Here is a 22,044-nt window from a genome sequence, read left to right on the forward strand (position 1 = left end):
GGATATAAAACAAAACAAGTTAATTAGAATAAATCAAAATAATTAAACTAAAGCAGGCTTCTTATAGAGAACAAAGGACAGATAAATCAGAGTGATATTTTCTGTTCTGTGCATCTCAACATAAAACAGCATTCAGATGCTATCCTTTTCTGCTTGTGTGGTTTTAGCTCTCTGCCTTAGAAACGCATAAATCTAGACAGACTTTCTTGGAAAGGTGTTAAGGACTGGGATTTCCAAAGCTGGCCTGAGTGGGGTCTTCCATCCATGTGATCTTCTTACTGTGTCACCTGGACACCCCTCAGGTACTGGAATCTACGTCCCTCATTCTTCAGACTTCAGGATAGCCCCCAGCTAATGGAATGCATCAGGGTTGTTATGCATCACGGAGTGCTGAGTACTTCTGCTTGGCTCTCACAGGATGTTGGCTCTTGGAACTCAGCCTCCAAGTTGTGAGGAAGAACAAATAACCCTACACAGAGAGACCACCTGGAGCTGTCTTTGGCAGCCCAGCCAAGCTGCCAACACCCTTATCAAGAAGGAGTTGCTTCTGTGATGATTCTATCCCCAATTCATCGGATTAATCCTAACTTTGAACCTGGGACCAACAGAGGTCCCAGAAATCATGAAACAGAGATACTTTTCCCTGTCCATATCTGTCCTGCCAAATTCAACAACAGTTATTTTTATACTGCTAAGTCTTGGGATGGCTTGTTAAGCAACGATAGTGACTGATATGGAGAATCCATCATCTGTGGCCTTTTTGGGGCACTTTTCCTAGGGAAAGGTGAAGGGTAGAGATGTCACTTACACATCACTACATTACTTCATCAGAGGCAAACTGGATGGCAAGCACTTTTCTTGGTCCTACATAATAAGATATTCTACTGATTGTGTGTGTGTGTGTGTGCGCGCGTGTGTGTGCATGCACACACACACATGGGCATTCTATAGCCCCAGCCCTTTCTTGGTGTTGGTTTTTCACTGATTAGAATGTCATTTCACTGTGTATAGTTTTTTATTTTCTTTATTGGTATATATATTTTTTTTTTTTTGGAGCTGGGGACCGTGGATATTCTTTAAATACAAATCGGTACTTGTTACTTAGCAATTAGCCATAAATAATTATCAAATGAATGAACAAGATGAGATACTAAGTTGGTTGGGGTGGGATTTCTGGAAAGATGGCTCAGTGGTTGAAAGTGCTTGCTGCTCTTGGAGAGGACCTGGGTTTCTAGCACCTATGAGGTAGTTCATAATTCTCTGTAACTCCACCCAGGGAGTCTGGCGCCCTTTCCTCACTTCCATGGACACCAGGTGTGCATGCAGAAAAAAATGGTCACATAGATAAAATAAAAATAATCAACTCTTTGAAAAACTGATCCTTGGCACTGGAGAGATAGTTCAGTGATTAAGAGTGCTTGCTGCTCTTGGAGAGAGCCCAGTTTCAGTTCCCAGTACCCATGTTGGTTGGCTCATAGCCATCTGTAACTCAAGTTCTGGGGCATCTTATACTCTCTCTGGGCCTCCATGGGCATTGCATGCATATACGTTCATCCAGACATGCATGAATACATATTATATAAGTAAACATTAAAAACTTAAAATGACCTTTTAAGAGGCATTTCACCATGTTCTAGATGCTCTGATCATGTAAGTTCATATCCTGGGCAAAGACAAGTTCACACTGTGGTGTGAATATTGGCTTCATAACAATAGTTCCAGGTCTCGATGTTTTTGTTGTTTTGTTTTTTGAGATAGAGTCTCTCTATGTAGCCCTTGCTGTCCTGGAACTCTATATGTAGACTAGGGTGGCCTCAAACTCACAGGGATCTGCCTGCTTCTGCCTCCCAAGTGGAGGTGCTGATCTTGAGCTTTGCTGAATCTCATTGTGTGAGCCTACTGTGTGATCCTTGAGGTATAGCATCTTCTAGGGCCATGGAGAACAAGAAGCCTCCCTTTGCTTCCCTGCCTGCCTTGGTTCCTCTAACTCTGCTCTCCCCAGAGGTCTGCAAGGCTTGCAAGGCTTCTAGAAGATGATTGCTAAAGATTTTGAGGTACTTAAGTCTTCCTTAAACCTGACTGAGCAGCTTGCAGCTTTTGTCAAAATGTAAACAGTCTCAGTACACTGGGAAGGGGCCACAGTAGCATTTCTTTCAAGCTCCTGGGGGTGCCAAAGCCACTGTTCTCTGGGCAGGCCTCTGGGCAATCGCTCACCTGAGCTCTCACTGGACCGCTGGGCAGTACTGCCTTCTTGGGCACTTGCTGTGTGAATTTCAAGGTTGCTGTAAGAGGAACCCTTGTCTCTAATTGGAGACAACGACAACACAAAGAATCTTCCCAACAAGTCCAGCTTGATTGAAAGATAAAGTTTTAAATTAGCTCAAAACTCAGCAACAGGATCTGTTCTCAGGAGAATGCTTAACCTTTCCCCTCATTTAAACCCTAGAATCTTAAGAACAATTCTGTGACTTTGAGTTTCCCCTTGTGACATTTTTGGTATTTCCTTCTGACATCTCCCCATCTCCTGGAGCTTGTGACTTCTTCCTTTAAAAAGCCCTTCTCCCAGCCACTCGGGGTCGACACCCCTGTCTCCTGCGTGGGATACGTGTCGGCCCGGAGATCTCCGTAATAAACCTCGCCTGTGCTTATTACATCCAAAATGGTCTCTCTCTGTCTGGGGTCCGCGATTTCCCGAGACTTGAGTAAGGGTCTCTCTTCGGGGATCTTTCATGACGACTAAGGAGTTCACTAGCTGTTACTTACGAACTTGCTGCATTCACACAAAGAGACCAATGCCCCCCCCCTCCCTCGTTAGCATAGCGATTATTTCACAGGGCTGCAAGGCTCCGAATAATGCAAATCTGGATTTAGAGTGCCACCTAGTGTCAGAAATTAGAAATAACTACAGGCCAGAGAAGCCACCCAAATCAAATTCAGAAATTTATTCTCATGTGCACTGGGTCCTCCCCTGGCTGAGCAAACATTATGGGATCAGTAGCTGTGCCTCCATGGGCACGTCACTCAACCTGCCTGAGGGTGAAGAGTGGAGGGTAAGATTGGACAGGCCAGAAGCCTCATGTGCCAGGCCCTGGGCTTGTCCTTGAGCTGATGGTGTAGGTAGGTAACTGAACATCTAGGCAGGATTGTCTCCAGATTTCCACCCCATGAACCCAGTCAAAAATGTCCATAAAAGACACAAAATGACCCCTTAAGCATCATATGGGAGCCCAGGCCTCATCCGAGCATAGCGATCCCCAGTATTGGAATCTGTGTGTGTGTGTGGTTTTGACACAGAGAGAACATAGGGTTGTGTGGGTCTGGATGTACTAGTCACAGTCTGTACCCCAAGTCTGTACTTCTCTTTGTTATGAGGAGTGGTCAGACATGTGGCTGGCTATTCTCTGTTAGAACCCAGAGCCTTCCAGCTACAGGCTCTCTCTTCTCCCTCAGCTGCCGTGTAGAGCTAACAGCCCACACCAACTACAACTAGCCTATCAGAAATGAAGATGTCATGGTAGAGCACTTGCCTAGCAAGCGCAAGGCCCTGGGTTTGGTCCCCAGCTCCGAAAAAAAGAAAAAAAAAAGAAATGAAGATGTCCTAAGGAGATAATATGGGTTCCTCCAGCTGACTATCAGATCATTCGAACAACGGACTCCAAGAAGTGGGGTTTCCCTGGGAATCTCATGCTGGGAGAAGGAAGAGACTCCAGCATGGGGGAGGGTACTTATCTCCTAGAAAAGAGATTTCACACTTTAAAGTTTGATTTTTTTTTCCCTTAAAGGTAAGTTCTCACTTAAAGGTAAGTGTCTTGGAACTCACTCTGTAGTCCAGGCTGGCCTTAAATTCACAAAGACTGGCCTGCTTCTGCCTCTGTGCTTATCTTTTTTGGGTGGGGAGGTGCACACATTTCTAAGAACTTTTCAGATCATTTTGCCCAGACACTGTGTCAGAGGTGGACAGGATCACACCTTGACTGACTGCTTAGATATGTGTATCCCTGTCCTGGAGATGGACTGGGGGAGGGAGGATGTCAGTGGATTTCCTCTTCCCAGTATGGCTACGTTGAATAAATCTCCCTTTTCTGCTTTTTTTTTTTTTTTTTTTTTTTGCCTCAGATTTGGCTGTTTAATGGGCTTCTCAAGTGGCTGGGGAGTTGGCTCAGTGGTTGAGAACACTTGGTGCTCTTGTAGAGGGCCCAGGTTCTGTCGCCAGCACCTGCACACACAGTTCACATATCCATGCGTCTTACACATCTGGTTCTTATATATCTTTTCTGTTTTCTGTTCCCAGAACACCAGGAATCCAATCCTGGCAATTTTGTGCTTTTTTTTTTCTTTAGACAGGATCTCATTATAAAGCCTTGGCTAGAACTCCTTATGTAGACTAGGTTGGCCTTGAACTCAGAGACCTGCCTGGGTATGTCTCCCAAGTGCTGGGATTAGAGGTGTGCACATTCAGCCTCTTGTGCTTATCCTTGCGCTCTCCAGAGCTCCCCTAAGGAGCCACTCACTTCTACTTCAGAAGTGGTCACAGGTCAGATGAGGCTCTGCCCTCTGTTTCTGGCACCGTGAGTTTCATCACGTGCCCTGCATGGAGTGCCATCTTTCTCTGCATCCAGAACCGTCTCCCCAAACATCCCTGAAGACCAAGAGAGGATGTTGATGCCCCTGCTCAGTTGCTTCCAACATACATGAACCAGCCTGACTGACACAACTCATAAAAGATGTGCCTGTGGGGCTCAGGGTCCAACCTGCCAGCAGATCCAAGGTAAACCGGCTCCTACTGCGTTTGCGTATTGCTTATTGCTTTTAACCATAGGGAGTGCCTTCGTGAGACGCCCAACTTTCTGGCCCTCCTGAGACCTGCAGACTGTAAAATGGCAGAATGCTCCTGAGTTCAGGCTCAGGCCTGTGACGGAGTGGAATTTCTGGTCCTAGCGCTCTCTTGCGGGTGACCGTACTCGTTACTTTTCAGTTGTTGTGGTAAAACACCGACCACGGCAACTTGTAGAAGAAAGGCTTTGTGTTGCTCTATGGTTCCACAGGGATTAGAGTCCACCATGGAAGTGAGGGAAGCATGGCACTGGGCAGGGTGGCGGGAACAGGAGGCTGAGAGCTCACATCCTTAACACAGCACAAAGCCGAGCCAGAACGACATGGGGGAGGGGCGCTTTTTATTCTCAAAGCCCTGCCCCAGGGATGCACCTCCCCTAGCAAGGCTGCATTTCTGCATAACCGCTACAAACAGCACCCCTCCACCAATGGGGACCGGTGTTCAGATCCTGAGCCTAAGGAGAACGTTTTTCATTCAAACCACGTGACTATGAGGGATGACTCAGCATCCACCTGTCTGAGTTTGCTCAGCTATAAACTGGTTTTTATCAAGACACGGTTTCTCGGTGTAACAGCCCTGGCTGTCCTGGAACTTGCATTGAAGGCCAGGCTGGCCTCAAATTCACAGAGATCCACCTGCCTCTGCCTCCCTAGTTAGTGCTCCACTGCCTGGCTCAAAAACATCTTTGGGGGGGATAAAAAGTATTTAGAATGGTTGCCAGGCACAGAGTGGGACTCAATAAATGTTAGCTGGTGGTCTGAAATAAAAAAACAAAACAAAACAAAACAAAAAAACAAACCTATTGTGCGGGCGTTTGAAGACTAATCCCCTCAGCTTGCAAAGGTAATGCTGTAGGTTCTGGTCTCATCGGCCACTTCCTCTTCAGCTTTATCTCTGTGTGGCTGCGACAGGCCTTTGCTATGTGACCTTGGTGTGCCATTTCTTCTTATACATTCCTACCTGGGGGAAGGCGAGAAGTGCACAGGGAGTCCAGAGAGTTAGGAGACTCCCAAGGACCGGCCCCAAGCACGCCACTGAGCAGCACACAGCCACTGAGCAGAGGATGTGGAGACACGTGTCGGAGGGGGAGTGCCAAGGATGCGGTTGATAGGCGTTCTGCCACTCAGGCTGGTGGTGCAGGTGCGTTTGAGTAACTTCTGCAAGTGACCCCAGTGAGCTCACTGCTTTCCTCAGTGGGACCCTTCGGTCTGTCATCAAGTCCCTGTTTGGAACACACAGGTTTACTCACAGATGGTCGAGGGAAATCATGTCACAGTTCAGGCCCCCAGTTACTCAGAAGACTTGAGTCTGGGTTTTCTTGTGCAGATGTTTGGGACTGTGATCAGATCCATAACTGAGAGAGAGACTTTCTCAGTTAATCAGGATAGGCCTGACTCCATCTGTGGAAAGACATAAGAAATAGAACCAAGGCTCCCGTGCTCTGTAGAAATCTCCTCCCAGTAGACACCTTTCCTCCTGGAAATCCCTCCTGGGTGGCAGCCCCAGCCTTCCAGACCGCCTCCCCTGTAGTCTGTCTGCCCTGCGGATGACCTATTCCATATATCCTGGACCTGTTCTGCAGGGGTCTGCAATCTCATTTGCCAGTTCCTTGCATTAAGTCTCAGCGTGCATCCTCAGGGATATCTTTCCCAGCTGAACCCTGGTGGGTGACAGAGTTCAATCGTTGGTAGAGGCCTGGGATACTCAATGCAGTTTGCTGTAGACTCAGTGCCAGACATCATGCTAGTCTAGAAGGAAAGAGTGGGCCAAGAAAAAGTGATTATAGCCCCAGGGAGTGAGAAGTGAGGAACTTCTCAGGTGGACTCAGGTCTTTTGAGGGAAGAAGTAAGTCTCTGTAAGAAAGAAATGGGGCTAAGGAGGTGGTTCAGTGCTTGTTAAAGTGCCTGTGGAAACACAGGGGAAGGACTGGAGCTTGAATCCTGATTTAGTTCAGGCTTCTGTCGCTGAGACAAAACAACATGACCAAAAAGCAAGCTGGGGAGGAAAGTGTTTATTGGGTTTACTCTTTCACATTGTAGGCCATCACTGAAGGAAGCCAGGACAGGAACTCAAACATGGCAGGAACCTGGAGGCAGGAGCTGATGCAGAGGCCGTGGAGGGATGCTGCTTACGAGCTTGCTCCCCAAGGTTTGCTCAACCTGCTTTCTTATAGAACCCAGGCCTACCAGACCAGGGATGGCCCCACCCACAATGGGCTGGGCCCTCCCCCATCAGTCATCAGTTAAGAAAGTACAGGTTTACATATTATGATATTATGGAGGCATCTTCTTAATTTAGGTTCCCCCCTCTCAGGTGACTTTAGTTTATGTTAAGTTGACATAAAACTAGCCAGCAGACCCCAGATCCCTGGAACCTAGACTGGGTGGGGGCATGGTAGCTCACCTGTAATTCCAGGCTCAGAAGGCAGAGAGATATGGGATGCCCAGAGCTAGTCAGCAGCAATAGCCATATTGGCAAGCTCTGGGTTAGAGTGAGAGGTCCTGCTTCAGTGAATGAAGAGGAAGAAGGATGGAGGATACACTTCAGACCTCTTCATTGGATCTAGGATGATTTCTGACATCAATAGTCGCCATATGCACACATATGCATGTATACCTCCCATGCCCTGACACATGTAAACATGCATACACACATGCTCAACACACACACACACAGACACACGCAGATATAAACACACACAGACACGCACAGATATAAACACACACAGACACACACACAGACACACAGACATACACCCACACCCACACACAGAGACACACAAACACAGACACACATCCAGACACACCCAAACACACACCCAGACACACACAGACACCCACACTCCCCCACAGACACACAGACACAGACACACACAGACACACACACACAGAGACATAAACACACACAGAACAGACACACACACAGACATAAACACACACATACACACACACACAGACACACAGACACACACAGACACACACACAGACACACAGACACACACACACCCACACACACAGACACACACAGACAGACACACAGACATACACACAGACACACACAGACACACACACACAGACACACACACAGACAGATAGACAGACACACAGACATACATACATAGACATACACACAGACACACACACACATAGACAGACACAGACACACAGACACACACACAGAATAAACACACACAGACACAGACACAGTGGCAGAGCCTGGACTGAAGTGGAAATTTCTAGTTTCTTTGGAACGTTAGTTACATCAAATGATGTTTTTCTGAGGCATACAGGAGAAACAATGTCTTGCTAAAGCAAAAAGGTAAAGGCTGTTTTCCTGAAGCAGACACAGGTGAAAGGATGTTTTGATATAGCAAACACATGAAAGGATACTTGATAAAGGAGTATCAACATGGCCTCCCAGACAGTGGGAGATGAGCACTAAGCATTGGCTTGGTTTGCTCCATTCCACTATTCTTTGCTATCGACAGGCATCTATTGGATCGCCTTACATAGCGTTGTTGAGCTCAACTTGTGGTAATGCCACCATTAAGAGAAACTTGCTCATGAGGTTCTTGCAAATGCTTGCTGCTTTGTTGGCCTCACCTCAGGTCTGTTGGCGAGCCTGGCGTTTTCTTCAGGATTGAACTACAGCTGCCTGGGTTCTGCCTGCTGAAAGGACTGGACTATAGCTGCTGGTTTGTGCCTGGTGTCTGCCTGCCTAGAGGTCTGGTCTGCAACTGCTGAATCATATTTGATGTTTGCTACAGGACCGAATTGCTGAGAAAGAAGATCAATCTTGCCTCCAAAGAACTATTGCTGAACAGGTCCACTTCCCCCACATCCTAATAACTTTTCTCTTCTACAACCTCTGCTGGCTAGAGGAGAGGTTGAACCCATATTAAAAGTAGGTTGTAAAAAAATTTATGCCTACACTGGACAGTTAGACCCATAGGCATCCCTTGATGCCTCCGTGGGAGAGGCCTGTTGGCTTCTCCACTCCACTCCCCTCTGTTTCCATCACACTCTCAGAGCACCCCTGTTTCTCTTTATAGTAGTTATGCTTTTATTGAGTCACGCCTGTGTCATCATCAGACTCCAGCCGATGGGAGGCGGCGATGGACTTGGTACTGCAGGAACTCAGTCTTTATCTGTGGGACAAGGGAATAACCATTAGATCTGCCTCAGTGCCGAAGTACACTGCAGTGCGGAGAGAGGAGGCCCATGTTTGGGAGGCCCATGAATGTTTCTGGGTTGGTAGTGGGGTTAGAAACTCAGACTGGAAGAAACAATAGGTTCGGGAGCTACAAGCTAAGGCGGGTGCTAGACACAGAGTTGATCTTCTTCCAACTTTCAAGATCCCAGGAAGCAGGTATGACAGAGCCAAGGAGTCATGGCTAGAGCGACATAACGTAAGACATAGAACTCAGCCTCTTGTCCGTAAAAGCCACCTTCTGGGGAGCACTCAGCGAGTCTGCCTCACCCATCTGGGCCTTAGTTTCTCCATCTGTGGCATGAGGTTAGGTGGGATGATTCACCAAGATTCTCTTAACATAGGAATTGGATGAGACTAGAAAGTAGAATTCCAATTCAAGGAAATGTAACTGAGATCAGAGTTCAAATCCACGTCTTTTCTGCAAACTGAATTGGGTGAAGAGATCTACTTGGCTTGTTTCCTAGTTAGGAAAACCCTCCACCCACTGAACTACATGCCCTTAGGACACACATGTAATAACCCCTTTCTTTAGTGGACTTGTGTTATCATTCAAAGGTGTTTAGAATTGAATAGGTACAGGGACAATTGGCACCTCCAAGTCAGGACTGAGCTCTCCCTGGACCCAGGTGTGTGTGGACCCCAGCCCTTGTTGTGTGGTAGGTAGACTGCTGGGAGGACAGGGTTCCTTTGAACTAAGAGGGCTGATGTTGGTATTTGAATGTACGTATCTCACTTCCCCTGTGAACTATTCCTTGTGGAGATCCAGGGCCACGCCACAACCACCTGTGCAACCTCAGTGGGCAGGAATTCAGCTTGGAACTACACTAACACTTACTGAAGGAGTCAGAGGCTAGAGCGGTCCAGAGCTGGTGGCCTAAGAAAGGCTCAGAGTAAGCTCTGCTAGTATTAGGGGAGGAGGGTCCTGGTAAAGGAACAGGCAGGGTATGCTTGTGTGTTAGGGACTGTCATGGTAGCTTAGGGAGGCTGCAGCAGAGTGAGAAAGCCCTGAGCAGCAGGTAAGGTCATGGCAGAGGGTCCAAGAATCTGGTGATATTTAGTCTTATCTTGTTTGTTACTTTGGTTATAAAAGTTTTTATTGCTAAACAGAGACTCCTGATGATAATATAAGAAACAAATTAACTTAAAGAAACGGAAGGAATCCAGTGTGGGTCACAAATAAGCCAGACTCGAGAGTGATCTCTGATCACTGAAAGTTGGGAAGAAGGAGGGCAGAGCCTTTTCTTGACTTTCCCACCAGCATGAATCGGTCTTGAATTCCCTGGCTAGAATTTCATCTAGAACTCCACTTCTAATCTCAGGTATCTGAGCTTTCGAAAGCCTCCTGCATCATGGCTGTCACTCCTCACCACTCCCCATTTACAGATGGAGACACTGAGGCCCCAGAGACAGAGACCTTGCATGGTTTTGGTTTGATGATCCTCTGGCTTGTTTGGGGCAACCCAGTGATTCAGTTCATGACTACCCTAGACATAGTCTATGCCACTCCAGCTATGGGCAGCCACTGGACCCCTGCTGTGGGTAGGAGGCCGGGGTGTGAAGGGGTCACCTAAGAGCCACCCTGGAGGTAGGCAAGGAGGACATCTGGTTTTACCCAGATTCAGTAGAGGAGGCTGGTATCTCAGGCACTGACATATCTGGGTCCAGGGTGGCAGAGGGGAAGGGACCACTACTTATTCCTTGGTGGACTATTTTAGAAGCATCACTGTTTGTCCCTTTCCCAGGGGGAACTAGTCCCTGTCTAAGCCAGGGAGAAGGGGCCATGGTGACTTCCTTCCAAAGATCTGTGGAGCCCAGGATGAGAACCCCCTTACCTCTTATTTTGCTCGTGCTGCGTGTTACCTTGAGTCACATCTTTATAGGATGGTGGTGGTCCTAGTGACAGACCTTTAAGTTCCATAGGTGTGTCAGGGATGAGAGGGGTATCATCCTTGTCCTGCAATAGAGAAGTCACTGTCCTTATTGGTCTAGTACATGGTGTGATCAGTTCTTTATAAAGTGTGTCTTGGCAGGGTCACTTTCAAAGTCTCAAGCTCTACATGAGGCTCAATGAGGAAACTTCTAGATGTCTATGTGTGAGAGTCTTCCCAACACTGATTGAGGAAGATCCACAGGGGAGAGCTGGTGGAGTTCTAGTTTTGCTCCTGAGTCCTGTTGACTGTGGGCAAGTTGTTCATCCCACTGGGTTTCCCAACGTGGGCTGGTCTGCTCCAGCTTTAGGAGGTGGTGTGATTTCTCTAAGCCTTGGTTTAGTTAACTGTGTAGTGGCAAGCACACACCTCCCTGAAAGAAGTTGCAATAAAGCTATGCTTATCTGTGTCTCGATAGCTCATACCTATCTAATTACATGCAGATTAAAGCAGCGCTCCACAGAAGGCCAGTATCTCCTGAGTGCCCAGTCCGTGACTCTTGCTTGCTATCTGCCCATTCTGAGCTCTCTGCTGCCTCTCCATGCCCTGAGGGTTTGTCTACAGGAAGGCCTCACCTCTGCATGCGGGCGTTTCATCCTACAGGCTGTAATGGCGGTGGACGCCGACAGGAAGATCTCCAGGAAGGTAAAGCAGAGCAGAGTCAGCTCTAGTCTTTGGATGTAGCTCTGCAGGGGGTGGCAGGAAGATAGGACAGGGTGTCTTGTCTGTCACTTGAGACTGGCAGGCAGATCCTCAGAAGAAACAGCAGGGGTCCTGATCCCCTCAGAGGGTAGGGAGGAATCATGCCCTATGCCCAATGCCAGGCACATAGGGGGTGGGGGGTTAGGTGAATGTTTCTTGAACATGGGGACCAGAGAGTCTCTCAAGTCCCTGGGAGTACTGGAAGTGGCCCTAAGGGTCATCTGAACAACTCTCCTCAGCGGTTGGAGTTGCTTAGACCTAGAGAGAAAGTGTGTTCTATTGCAGGGTGTGAGAGGGGTAAGCTGGGAACCACTGGGGCAAAGCTATTGACCAATTATCCTACAGGCTGTGATGGCTGTGGGCCCCAACAGGAAGATCTCCAGGAAGAGATCCACATGCACCAGGGAAGCACGAGTGCGTATGCAACTTGTGTCACTTTGGAACCTGGTTGAGAGGCACCTAACTTAGAGTGGCAGTGTTCCCTCCTGCTGTAGAGGCAGCAATGGTGCAGGGAAAGAGAACTGGGTGGGCTGTTGCAGGCCAGGCTTTAAGTCCTCTCCACCCTGGACTTGCTGCATGGCCTCTGGCCTAATTTTTCCAATTTGAACCTCAGTGTTCACTCTCATAAAATGGGGGTAGCAAAGAGGACTTAGCCTGTTCTGCAAGGCTGTTGGGAGGAGGTGCTTTAAATGTGGAACCAGCAGTTCTAGGGCGTGGTCTAGCAGTCAACTGGCTGCTCAGCACCAGGTAAGACTTCCAGTCTCTCTGGGCTTCAATTTTCCCATATGTAAAAGGAGGACTGGACATGGTGACTTGAAGCACAGTCCAGTTTCCTACTGTTGACTCATCAGAAGGCCGGCCATGTTGCTTCCACCATGCCTCCAGAGGGGTGTGTACAGATTGGCAGTGCCTGGTTCCAAGATAGGTTTTATGAATGGCGATTGTTTCTCAGCCAAGCTCAAGGCTGTTCCCTCCTTGGATTCAGAGAACTCAAGAGGGGAGGGGAACTCACTGTGGGGTTGGGGTATGGTCTCCAGATTGGCCATGGAAAAGGATTCTCCAGAAAGAGGTCCTTGGCAATGACGAAGAAGCCGGCCAGGGCGCAGAACAAGCTGATGACGTTTGCTACCACACACAGAATTTTCTGCAAGCAGAGTTGAAATGTTAGAGCTTATGGCCAGAGCTTAGTGATCCAACTCAAGGCCCTCCTTCCAGGAAATTGGTTTGTGACATCCTCACCCCCATCTGGAGGCTCTGCTTGTCTTGACCTCAAGGCTGCTAAGTCACACAGCAGTCCCTGATAGCTGGGGAGAGCCCTGGCATGCTCATCCTCTATTGGACACATTGGAAGGACCAAGAGGTACATGAGGCTTATACTAAAGAAGGATGCATCATCATACACTCCCTATTGAGCATCCTATAGCAGGTTCGCCAGCTCTCAGAGGCTAACACCCTGAGGACTGCACAGGGAAGGGCAGAAAGACCCCAAAAGGATTCTGTTCCTTAATCCCCCAGGATCTTCCCTCCTCTCCATCTATCCTGCTGGGGTTCTGAAACAGGGCCCCCTGTCAGGCAGGTCTCTGCCAGGCATTTCCTGCCTCTGCTGGGTCACATGCCTATTCTCTATGCCCCTCAAGAAGCTCAAGGACATGGTAGGACTTAAACTCCAGAAATAAACCTTTGGGCTGCAGTGAGGAGAGAGTGTGGGATGACTCCTCCAGGTCACAGTTGGTGGGGATAGAAGTGAACTCTAGGAGAGGGTATGGGTTGGAGAAGGTGAGGACCTGAGGGGTATTTAGAAGTGGTGTTAGGACCTGGGAAAGGGATGCAGAGCCAAGTGGTCCTCAGGCTGGTGGCTTAGAGGTTTAAATTGCCATGCAATGAATGAAGTCAAAACGTGCTAGATTTGCTCTGAGGAGCAATAGGCAGTTAGGTTTTGTGAGGGAAGTAGGCATCACAGTTCTCAGTGGTGCAGGCAGGTAGGTTGTCCTTGCTCAAGTAAATAACTCCCACCCATGCTCATGTAGGTAATGCTAATTAAAATACAATGGGACACAAATCCCAAAGCAAAGCAAAGACAAGACGTGAAAGTAGGAGGGGGACTTGAGTGCTGAGGGAGGAAGAAAGGGTTTTGTGGGAGGCGGAAGGCATAAGAGAGGATAAGACGGGAGCAGGGCATACGATCAAAACACACAATACATATGCATGAAATTGTGAAAGAATAAACAAAGATTGGACAGGTTTGGAAGGAAGCTATGATGCCTACTCTTCACTGTTAACTTGAGTGGACTTAGAATCACCTAGGAGACACACCTCTGGGCATGTCTGTGAAGGTATTCCAGAGAGGTTTGACTGAAGAGAGAGGACCCATCCTAAGAGTAGGTAGCGTCGTCCTATTGGTGGGGGAGGGGTTCCCAGGCAGAATAATAAAAAGGGGTCAGATGAGCACCAGCATTCATCTCTCTGCTCTCTGGTCCACTCGGATGTGAGCAAGCAGCCTCCCAGTCCTGCTGCCAAGTCTTCCTCACTACAGTAGCCTGGACCTTCTTAAACCTTAGGGCACTCTCTGTCAGGCATCTTGAAAAAGCAATTAATGAAGAAGCCAAGGTCTGTTCTGGATGGAGGGGTGGGTTCCTGGAGCCATTCCTGAGGGGGCAGGAGCTCCAGGTGGGGTTCCCCTTCTTCCCTGTCAACTCTAGTCAGTTGTCTGCACCCGGAGCCTCTCAGACACCTTCTTCTATCCTGAAGGTACATTCTGGTCACCCCTGCATACTGATGCTCTTGTCCCTTCCCCTAGCTTTGAAAGAAGGATCTCAAGGTACCAACTCACCAGAGAGGTCTTGGGAAATGTCACTGTTGTCGTGGCTAAGATCCCTGAAATGAGAAACTGCAGACCAGGTTTAGAGGTCAGGAGAGACATCGAGGTACCTTGAGACCACACAGTCCCCTTCATTCTCTAAGAAAACAAACCCCTGGTGGGAGGTGAGGTAGAGAACAGCACTTGGACAGAGCAGGCCCACTCCATGGAGCCTCTCCCCTCAATGTGCTTACCCACGGAGGACACAGACCTCTGACTTCATGCAGGTCACAACTAGGTCACAGTAACCACCCTCCCTCAACCTCGCTCCTGCACTAGGGAGGGAGGGTTCTGAGGGTTCTGGTTCTGAGACCTAGGGTATTTCTGATCTATCTAATATATGTATGCTGAGTCCTAGCTATGTGGCCTTCCTGCGGAACACGTGTGATAGGTATCTCATGTGTAGAAAGACTTGTTACTGTAATAGGAATGCCAAGCTGGGGCAGTGGGGATGGAGGACTGAGGGGAAGCTGGGGATGGGGGTGAAGACATTTGCCCACGAGGATACTATGGAGCTGGGGCTAAGTGTGAAGGCAGTTTTCAGGGCCAGGACAGTGCCCTGGAGTTCTGGAGGAGCATGGATTCTCTGGGGGATGGTGTGTGTGTGTGTGTGAGTCCCATATTGTCTCTTGTTCTGGCCGATGGCCCTGGAAGGACAGGGGTTATGGATCATAGCTGTGTGTGGTAGCAGAAAGAGCCTAATAACAATGAAAGGCTTTGACTACAAAAGGCTGGGTGCTCAGAAGCCTTGTGAACCTAGCTCATCCTGGCTCTTCTCTCTACTCACATACATGGTTAATTAAAGGAGGGTCCACAGGTCCCACGAGTGACAGGCATTATCTATAGAGAGGGAAGATGGAGGCAGGTAGGCTTATTCTTCATGCCTCTTGGCTACACTCAGCTTCTAGTGCCAGGGCCTCCCAGGGGCCCTGTATCCCTGTACCCACTGATTTGGGCTCCTACTCACAGAAACAGCTCCCCAGAGTGGATACCAGCACTTCAACACCACCAAGTGCAGATTCTTGACTGTGGAGATCAGGTAACCACCAAAGGTCAGGTGTGCAAAAGCAATGGCGATGTGAAAGCCCTGGGTGGGAAGCCAGAAGTAGCTAAGGGAGATGGCAAATGGTTAACCCTACATAACTACCAGAGCCTAGACCTACTGGTGGGAGTTCATTTCCTTACTTCTCATCGGTCTTGGTCATCAAGGAGGGTGCCCCCCCTCCCCAGGGCCCAATGGAGGGACAGGCAAGGATGTCAAAATCCCACCAGGGGCATTCTGTTTTGTTTCTGCATGGCTGGCATCCTGGATCCTGTGCCCACTCCACAAAGCACCAGCCTTCCTGGCTTGTCTGTCTAAGTTTTAGGATGAGTGTAACTGGGATCTGAGGGCTTCCTCCTTAACCTCTTCCCTGGGTGTCACCTCCCTACTCACACCCAACTTCTGCAGGAGACCACTTCCCTCCATGGGTTTCTCAAGGTACCCATCCGGAACCAGATGCTGGGGCTGGGCCACTTTCTGTGCAGGCTGGGAAGGTCCTGGGCTCTGCCATTGAGAGGCTTGTCCAATGGCACTGCTGGCAGTCACTGTGGGAACTTGTCTAGACATTGACTCTGGTAGGAAACCCTGGCTGTAGACCAAGAAGAAGAACTTGTTAGGGTTGAGCTTGTGTCTGAGGCTCGGATGCAACTCTTGCTGTCACCTCTGCCCCCTGGACAGTGGTGGCCTTGCCCAGTAGCTTTTGACCTTGACTTGTTTTCAGATGGTAAAGCAAGGCTTTTTATTAGAGGTGAGGACACACACACATAACAAGTACACACAGAGAAAAAGACCCTCTGCAAAGCCGAGTGGGGATTTAGAAAGTAGAAGCCTACTGACTTTGATTTAAACAATCCAGAGCCTAGGAATGTTCTCAGCCTCCCTGGGGTTGAAGAGCAATGATGACCAGATGAACTTCATGCCTACCCAGTACAAGAGGGAGCTTCCACTGGCTACCTGGAAGGTAAGCAGGCGCTAGGGGTCAGGAGGCTTGGCTCATGTGAGCATTTTGTAAACAGTCCCCAACCAGTGGGTTAGAATGAAACAACTGAAGGTGATGGGAACCAAATCATGGTCCTTTGGTGATGTCCATGTCTCCTGGGTTTGAGGGGATAGGAGAGAGAAGGGAAGGAGACCTGTGCCCAGGGCTTACTCTGAGCCCACATGGAGCCAGCGAGTCAGTATTTAACAGTGTCCACAACACCACACCCTCTTGAGTCCTTTCTTTGTTCTAAGCACTGATGCATCATCTGATAGTATCTGCATCCCAACCCTATGAGGGAAATAATGTTCAGACTCCCATTTTGCAGACGAGGCTCAGAGAAGCTTAGCCACATGCCTAAAGTTGCACAGCCAATAAATGGGAGTGGAAGCATGGTAAGCTGGCCTGATCCCATCTTCTGTGTTCTTGGCCTGGGCTGCTGGTGGCACCCCCTGGTCGGTATCTTCATTAACCAGCAGTGGCAGCTCCTGGCTTAGTGGGAATGATGAGTGGGCATTTTCTTCTTGGGCTTTAGAAGCTGAACCCAGAGAGATGGCTGTGTGGCTCTTTTTTGTGAGCTGATCTTGGAGTGTCTGGCTTCAATGGTGTATCTTTCCCAAGGCCTTTCTGATGTAGCTGTGACTTCAGTGAAGCTTCTTGGGGGGCAGAGCTGGGATGACCTGGGGTGTCTGGTGGTGGTGGCCATCTGGCCACTGGGGATGGGGTAGTGTCTACACCTGGGTACTTGCTTCTGTAGGCTGTGGCAGTGAAAATGGTTAAAATATCCAGTAAGGAATTGGACTCAAGAGTACCCTCTCCCAAAGCACATCCCATGGAATGCTGGTCCTAACAGAACTAAAGGGGTCATGGCTAAACAAGTTTAGGAAACCTTACACATCACCTTACCTTTTCAAGGCTCTGAGGACTCCTGTAGGAACATGCTCTGTTTGATACTAAGGCCATTTCCTACATTTAATTTGCTATAGAATCTTCTTCCTCAGAATCCAGCCATACACTGCAGTTGATATTCTGTAGGGTCTGCTTTGGATTTAATGACAAACTTCCAAACCTCTGGTTCTAGGAGGTTTTTGGATATCTCATCCCACCTGTTGGTGTCTTCATGGCTTCCTTACAGTTGGGCTTGGACTTTGACTCTGATCTCAAGGCTTATTTCCAACTTAAATTGGAGTGGAATGATGCTAAGAGGAACTTTGTATATTCTTAGGGGGAAGGGGCCAGAGGAGGCAGACCTTAGACACCAGAGGGGAAAAGGGTGTGGGTTGTAAAGTCCCTTGCCACATTCCAAAATCAAGAGTGTAATGGCACTAGGCCATTGCCAACAGTGACTCTCTCTTGTAGCCAATGGTGACTTTATCTTGCTGTTGGTTATAGGGACTCTGTCTTGCTATGTTTTTTTTTTTTTTCCTTCCAGTTTTCATTGCCTGGCTCCAGCCTTTATTCTTGTTCCAGAGTCATGTCTTTAAGATAAGGGCCTGACCAACAGGAAGTTGTCATCACTGGTCTGCAAAACACAGGCTGCCGATTGAGCCATGTCCTCAAGATAAGGGCCACACAACGAGAAGATCAGCTACTGCTCTGAAAAGACGCAGCCTTCTAATTTCCACACAAAGCTCCCAGACTGATCCTCTTGCGAAATTCCCCGCTTCCCTAGCCATGAACTTGAGACCTTAATTTGCAATCGCTGTTCTATCGCTGTTCTACCCTTACTAAGGTAACTCTTACAAACCAAAGCTTTTATTTAGGGCTTTCTTACTGTTCCAGAGGTTTAGTTCATTATCATCATGGCGGGGTGCATGTCACCATGCTGCCGTGCATGGCACTGTCAGTGAAATCGCTAGCCTTGGCATGGACTTTGGAAATCTCAAAGCCCACTTTGACCGACACTCTTCCTCCATCAAGTTCAAACTTCCTAATCCTTCTAATTCTTTCAAACAGGGCCACTCTTTGGTGATTTAACATTGAAATATATGAGTCTTTGGGGGAATTCTTACTCACACTATCACAATGGCCAACATAGGCTCATAGCCATATCATAACGTAAAATTGATTTACTCCGACTTCTATTTCAAAAGTCCCCATCATCTTTCAGTCTTAACACTGTTTAAAAGCCCAAAGTTCATAATCTCTTCTGAGACTTATGGCAATTTCTTAACTGTAACCAGCTACGATATAAAAAAAAATCAAAACGCAGTTCACATACTTCCAATGTCCAATGACACAAAATACCTCTTACCATTCCAAAGGGGAGTGAAAGAGGCTGGTGAGAAATAATAGTCCAAAATGAGACTGAACACTGGCAGGGCAAACTCCAAACTCTGCGTCTCCACATCTGATGTCAAAGTGCTCTTTAGATCTTCAGCTCCTTTTACCTTTGACTGCAGCACACTTCTCTCTCTTGGGATGGCTCCATACCTAGTCCGGAACTCTCCGTGGCAGGTATCTCACAATTCTGGCATCTTCATTTTGTGCTCTCCTGTAAAATCTAAGCTTCATCTTCATAGCTTCGCTCAATGGCATCTTTGGGCCTCTATGCAGAGACAACATTGACACATGCTTGTCCTCAGAGGCTTCTCTGAGCCGTGGAGGAAGATGTCACAGTCCCCTTCTTGTATCCTTCACTCTAAAACCAGAATCGTGTGGCCAACGCTGCCAAGTTCTGCTGCTTGACGGAGGGGAACTTGGCCCCCTTGTTCAGTTACATTTGCATGAAATTTCTGTTCTTGGTTTCCTTCAGTGCTTAAGCTTTTCTCTAATTCCTTTTCACAGGTTGGAAGCTTAGCTGGGTAGGGTCTTGCCCTGAGGTCACTACTCCTCTATTTAGAATCAGGTCTTTCTTTAAACCTTTTATCTCCTCGAGCACTCCTCACTGTTGGACTTGGCTCCAACACCACCTAGCCTAGTGCTGATTTTCTTTTCATAGTTCACATTTTATATTTCTTTTTGTCAAGCTTACTCCTTTTTATTATAGACCTGCACAAAAGTGACTACTAATAACCACATACTATAGCCAACAGTAAGCTGTCTCAAAACCATTCATGCCAACACCATTAATCCAAAACTCTTCAATTTAGCCCTATGCAGAATTTTGGGACAAGGGCAGAAGGCGGTCAGTCACCTTCTTTGCTAATACCACAAGAACAGTTTCCAGACCGTTAACTACTAATATTCTTTCTTTCTGAAGCCTCTTGAGCCACGCTGTCATAATGTACATTTCTTCCAGCACCTCTGTCTTCTATGCTTCTGTTAGTAAGCGGGTCAGTTCCCATTAAACCCCACTTAAGGTGTTCAACCACTTTTCTAGTTTAAAGTCCCCAAGTCTTCCATATTTCTTGTGCAAACACCATGGTCAGGCCTGGTACCAACTTCTATCTTAATTACTATGAAGAGACATCATGACCAAGATAACATAAACAAAAACATTTAATTGGGGATTTGCTTACAGTTTCAGAGGTTTAGTTCATTATCATTGTGGCAGGGAGCATGGCAGCATGCATGGCATTGGTGAAGTAGCTAAGAGCTTGAGAGAGTGAGAGAAAGAGCGAGAGCAAGAGCGAGAGCGAGAGCGAGCGAGAGAGAGAGAGAGAGAGAGAGAGAGAGAGAGAGAGAGAGAGAGACTAGATAGACCTGGAATGGGCTTCTGAAATCTCTAAATCCACCCCCAGTGACACTCTTCCTCCAACAAGGCCACATCTCCTAATCCTTCTAATCCTTTCAAATAGTGCCACTCTTTGGTGCCTAAGCATTCAAATATATGAACCTATTGGGGGCTGTTCTCATTCAAACCACCACGTCAGGATGCTAGCCCCCTCAATAGTGCTTCTTTCTCTCTCTTCAAACCTCCTCTCCTCTCCTGGTTTAGGTTTTTCTAGGAGTCCATCTTTTAAAGCTGTTGTTGGTAAGGCTCCTATAGAATGCTTGTGCCCTGTTGCTTTGCCCTCCTTTTCTCCAGGTTGGAGCAGACTGCCTTGAGGTGAAGGTAGACTGGCAGGATGGGAGGGGTGGAAGGAGAATTTTTTGGTCTCCTCTCCGAGGCACCTCAGCCAGGTGAGGACCCACAGACCCAGCTGTCTGGTATGTTAAGGAATCTTAGGGTCTTGGTGATTAATACTAGGCTAAAACTTTCCGCAAATGTCTCCTGTTTCCTTTGGCTGTAGGAGTCAGAGACAGAGTATCCTTCAACCTTTTAGTGGGCCAGAACTGAATCTTCCAAGCAGACAGGCCAGGCCTAACCCTGGCTCTACTCCTGCATTTCAGTGTCTAAGTCTGTTTGTATGGACACACAGGATCACTAGTGCTTGCCTGAGGATGGGCTGTGAGGATGGAATTTAGTTATAAAAGCCAGTGATAGCTGCCCTATAGCCAGAATCTCACCTAACGTCTGTCTGATTCTCTGTTAAGACAGGTCCCATTCTAATCTCCAGATGGGAAGTTCATGGCCTCCATCTGACTGCTGCTCAGAGCAGGGAGAGGAATCAGCTAAGGGCTCCTGATAGCTGGGAAGGTGAAGTGTATGGAGACAGTCAACTGGGAGCCCACATTGCCCTTCAGAACTCTGTCTGCAGAGCAATGAGCCGGGTACCAGGAGTGTGTGGAATGGATAAGATCCGTCCATGGGAGGTCTGGGGTAGACGGTTGTGCATGTGACTCTAAGCAGACAGTGCAGAAGAAGCCAAGAAAGCAGAGAGGGTAGTGTAGTGTGTGTTTACACATATATGTGTATGTGTATATAGTATATGTGCATGTATGTAGATGTGTGTATGGGCATGTTAGGCAGAGAAAGGCAGGAACCGAGAGGTATTAAGTCACACTGTGTGGCAGAGTGGCAATGGGCAGCCACCCTTAGAAGATTCAGTTTTCAGTTATGTTAAGTCAAAAGGGGCCCTGACATTTGCAAAGTGACCTTTCTTGGGGTCTCAGGATAAGGCACTTGGTGTGAAAAGGAGGATCTGGGAAAGAGAGAGTGGACTTTCCTAAGTCTCTTTCTTGCTCTGCCATTTCGAATCTGTCTTTCCTTGTGCTCAAGATCCCAGGGTTAGAAGGGAAGGGGTTACATTCCTCTTAGTTCTCAGGATCACCAACTGGTAGTGGGCTGGGTTCCTGGTCGCAGACTCCTCCCTGGAGAGAGGCCTGTAGTAACCCCCCAGTAAGTCCACTTCCCAGGACTCCATAGCAAGGAACATCTGTTCTCCAGCTGCTGCTGATATTGCTTGGAAAACAGTAACTGTTCCTTTCTGCGGGGAGGGTCATCAAGTTTCAGCCACTCACCTCCAGCTTGCAGCTACTGACTGACAGGCACAAGAGGCTGATCTCTTGTGTTAAGATTGAACCCTACTCGAGGCCCTGATGACCCTCCCTTGTTTGTTTCTATTGTGGAAAGGGGACACTCACCTGGCCCAGGGACCTCTTCTGTGGGCTTCAGCTGTCCCTTACTATCCAGAGCTGCCTCAGACAGAGCCAGAGGTGGAAATC

At 48.1% G+C, this 22,044-nt stretch overlaps 1 protein-coding gene across 2 annotated transcripts; it reads right to left on the minus strand.

The window, feature by feature from the left end:
* Positions 1–6,830: 6,830 nt before the first annotated feature.
* Positions 6,831–22,044, minus strand: Ms4a10 (membrane spanning 4-domains A10). Of its 2 annotated transcripts, none has more exons than XM_063286965.1 (8): positions 21,964–22,044; positions 15,969–16,164; positions 15,501–15,620; positions 14,507–14,563; positions 12,689–12,820; positions 11,550–11,660; positions 10,879–11,000; positions 6,831–8,981 (listed from the first exon to the last, which is right to left on the minus strand). In XM_063286965.1, exons 2-8 carry the CDS (start codon positions 16,140–16,142, stop codon positions 8,978–8,980), a joined length of 720 nt encoding a protein of 239 aa, XP_063143035.1. In that variant the 5' UTR covers positions 16,143–16,164; positions 21,964–22,044; the 3' UTR covers positions 6,831–8,977. The 2 variants fall into 2 exon arrangements, with proteins under 2 accessions (XP_063143035.1, NP_001099806.1); NM_001106336.1 differs by having other exon boundaries at positions 8,881–8,981; positions 10,907–11,000; positions 21,964–22,021.

The sequence above is a fragment of the Rattus norvegicus genome, chromosome 1, assembly GCF_036323735.1.
Source record: "Rattus norvegicus strain BN/NHsdMcwi chromosome 1, GRCr8, whole genome shotgun sequence".
Taxonomy (NCBI): Eukaryota; Metazoa; Chordata; class Mammalia; order Rodentia; family Muridae; genus Rattus; species Rattus norvegicus.

Coding starts and splice junctions, on each gene's coding strand:
- Ms4a10 (XM_063286965.1), bottom strand. CDS start 16,142: ATGTCTAGACAAGTTCCCACAGTGACTGCCAGCAGTGCCATTGGACAA. Junction 15,621..15,968: donor GTCTCCTGCAGAAGTTGGGT/GTGAGTAGGGAG, acceptor CTTCCCACCCAG/GGCTTTCACATCGCCATTGC. Junction 12,821..14,506: donor CATTTCCCAAGACCTCTCTG/GTGAGTTGGTAC, acceptor CTCTGCTTGCAG/AAAATTCTGTGTGTGGTAGC.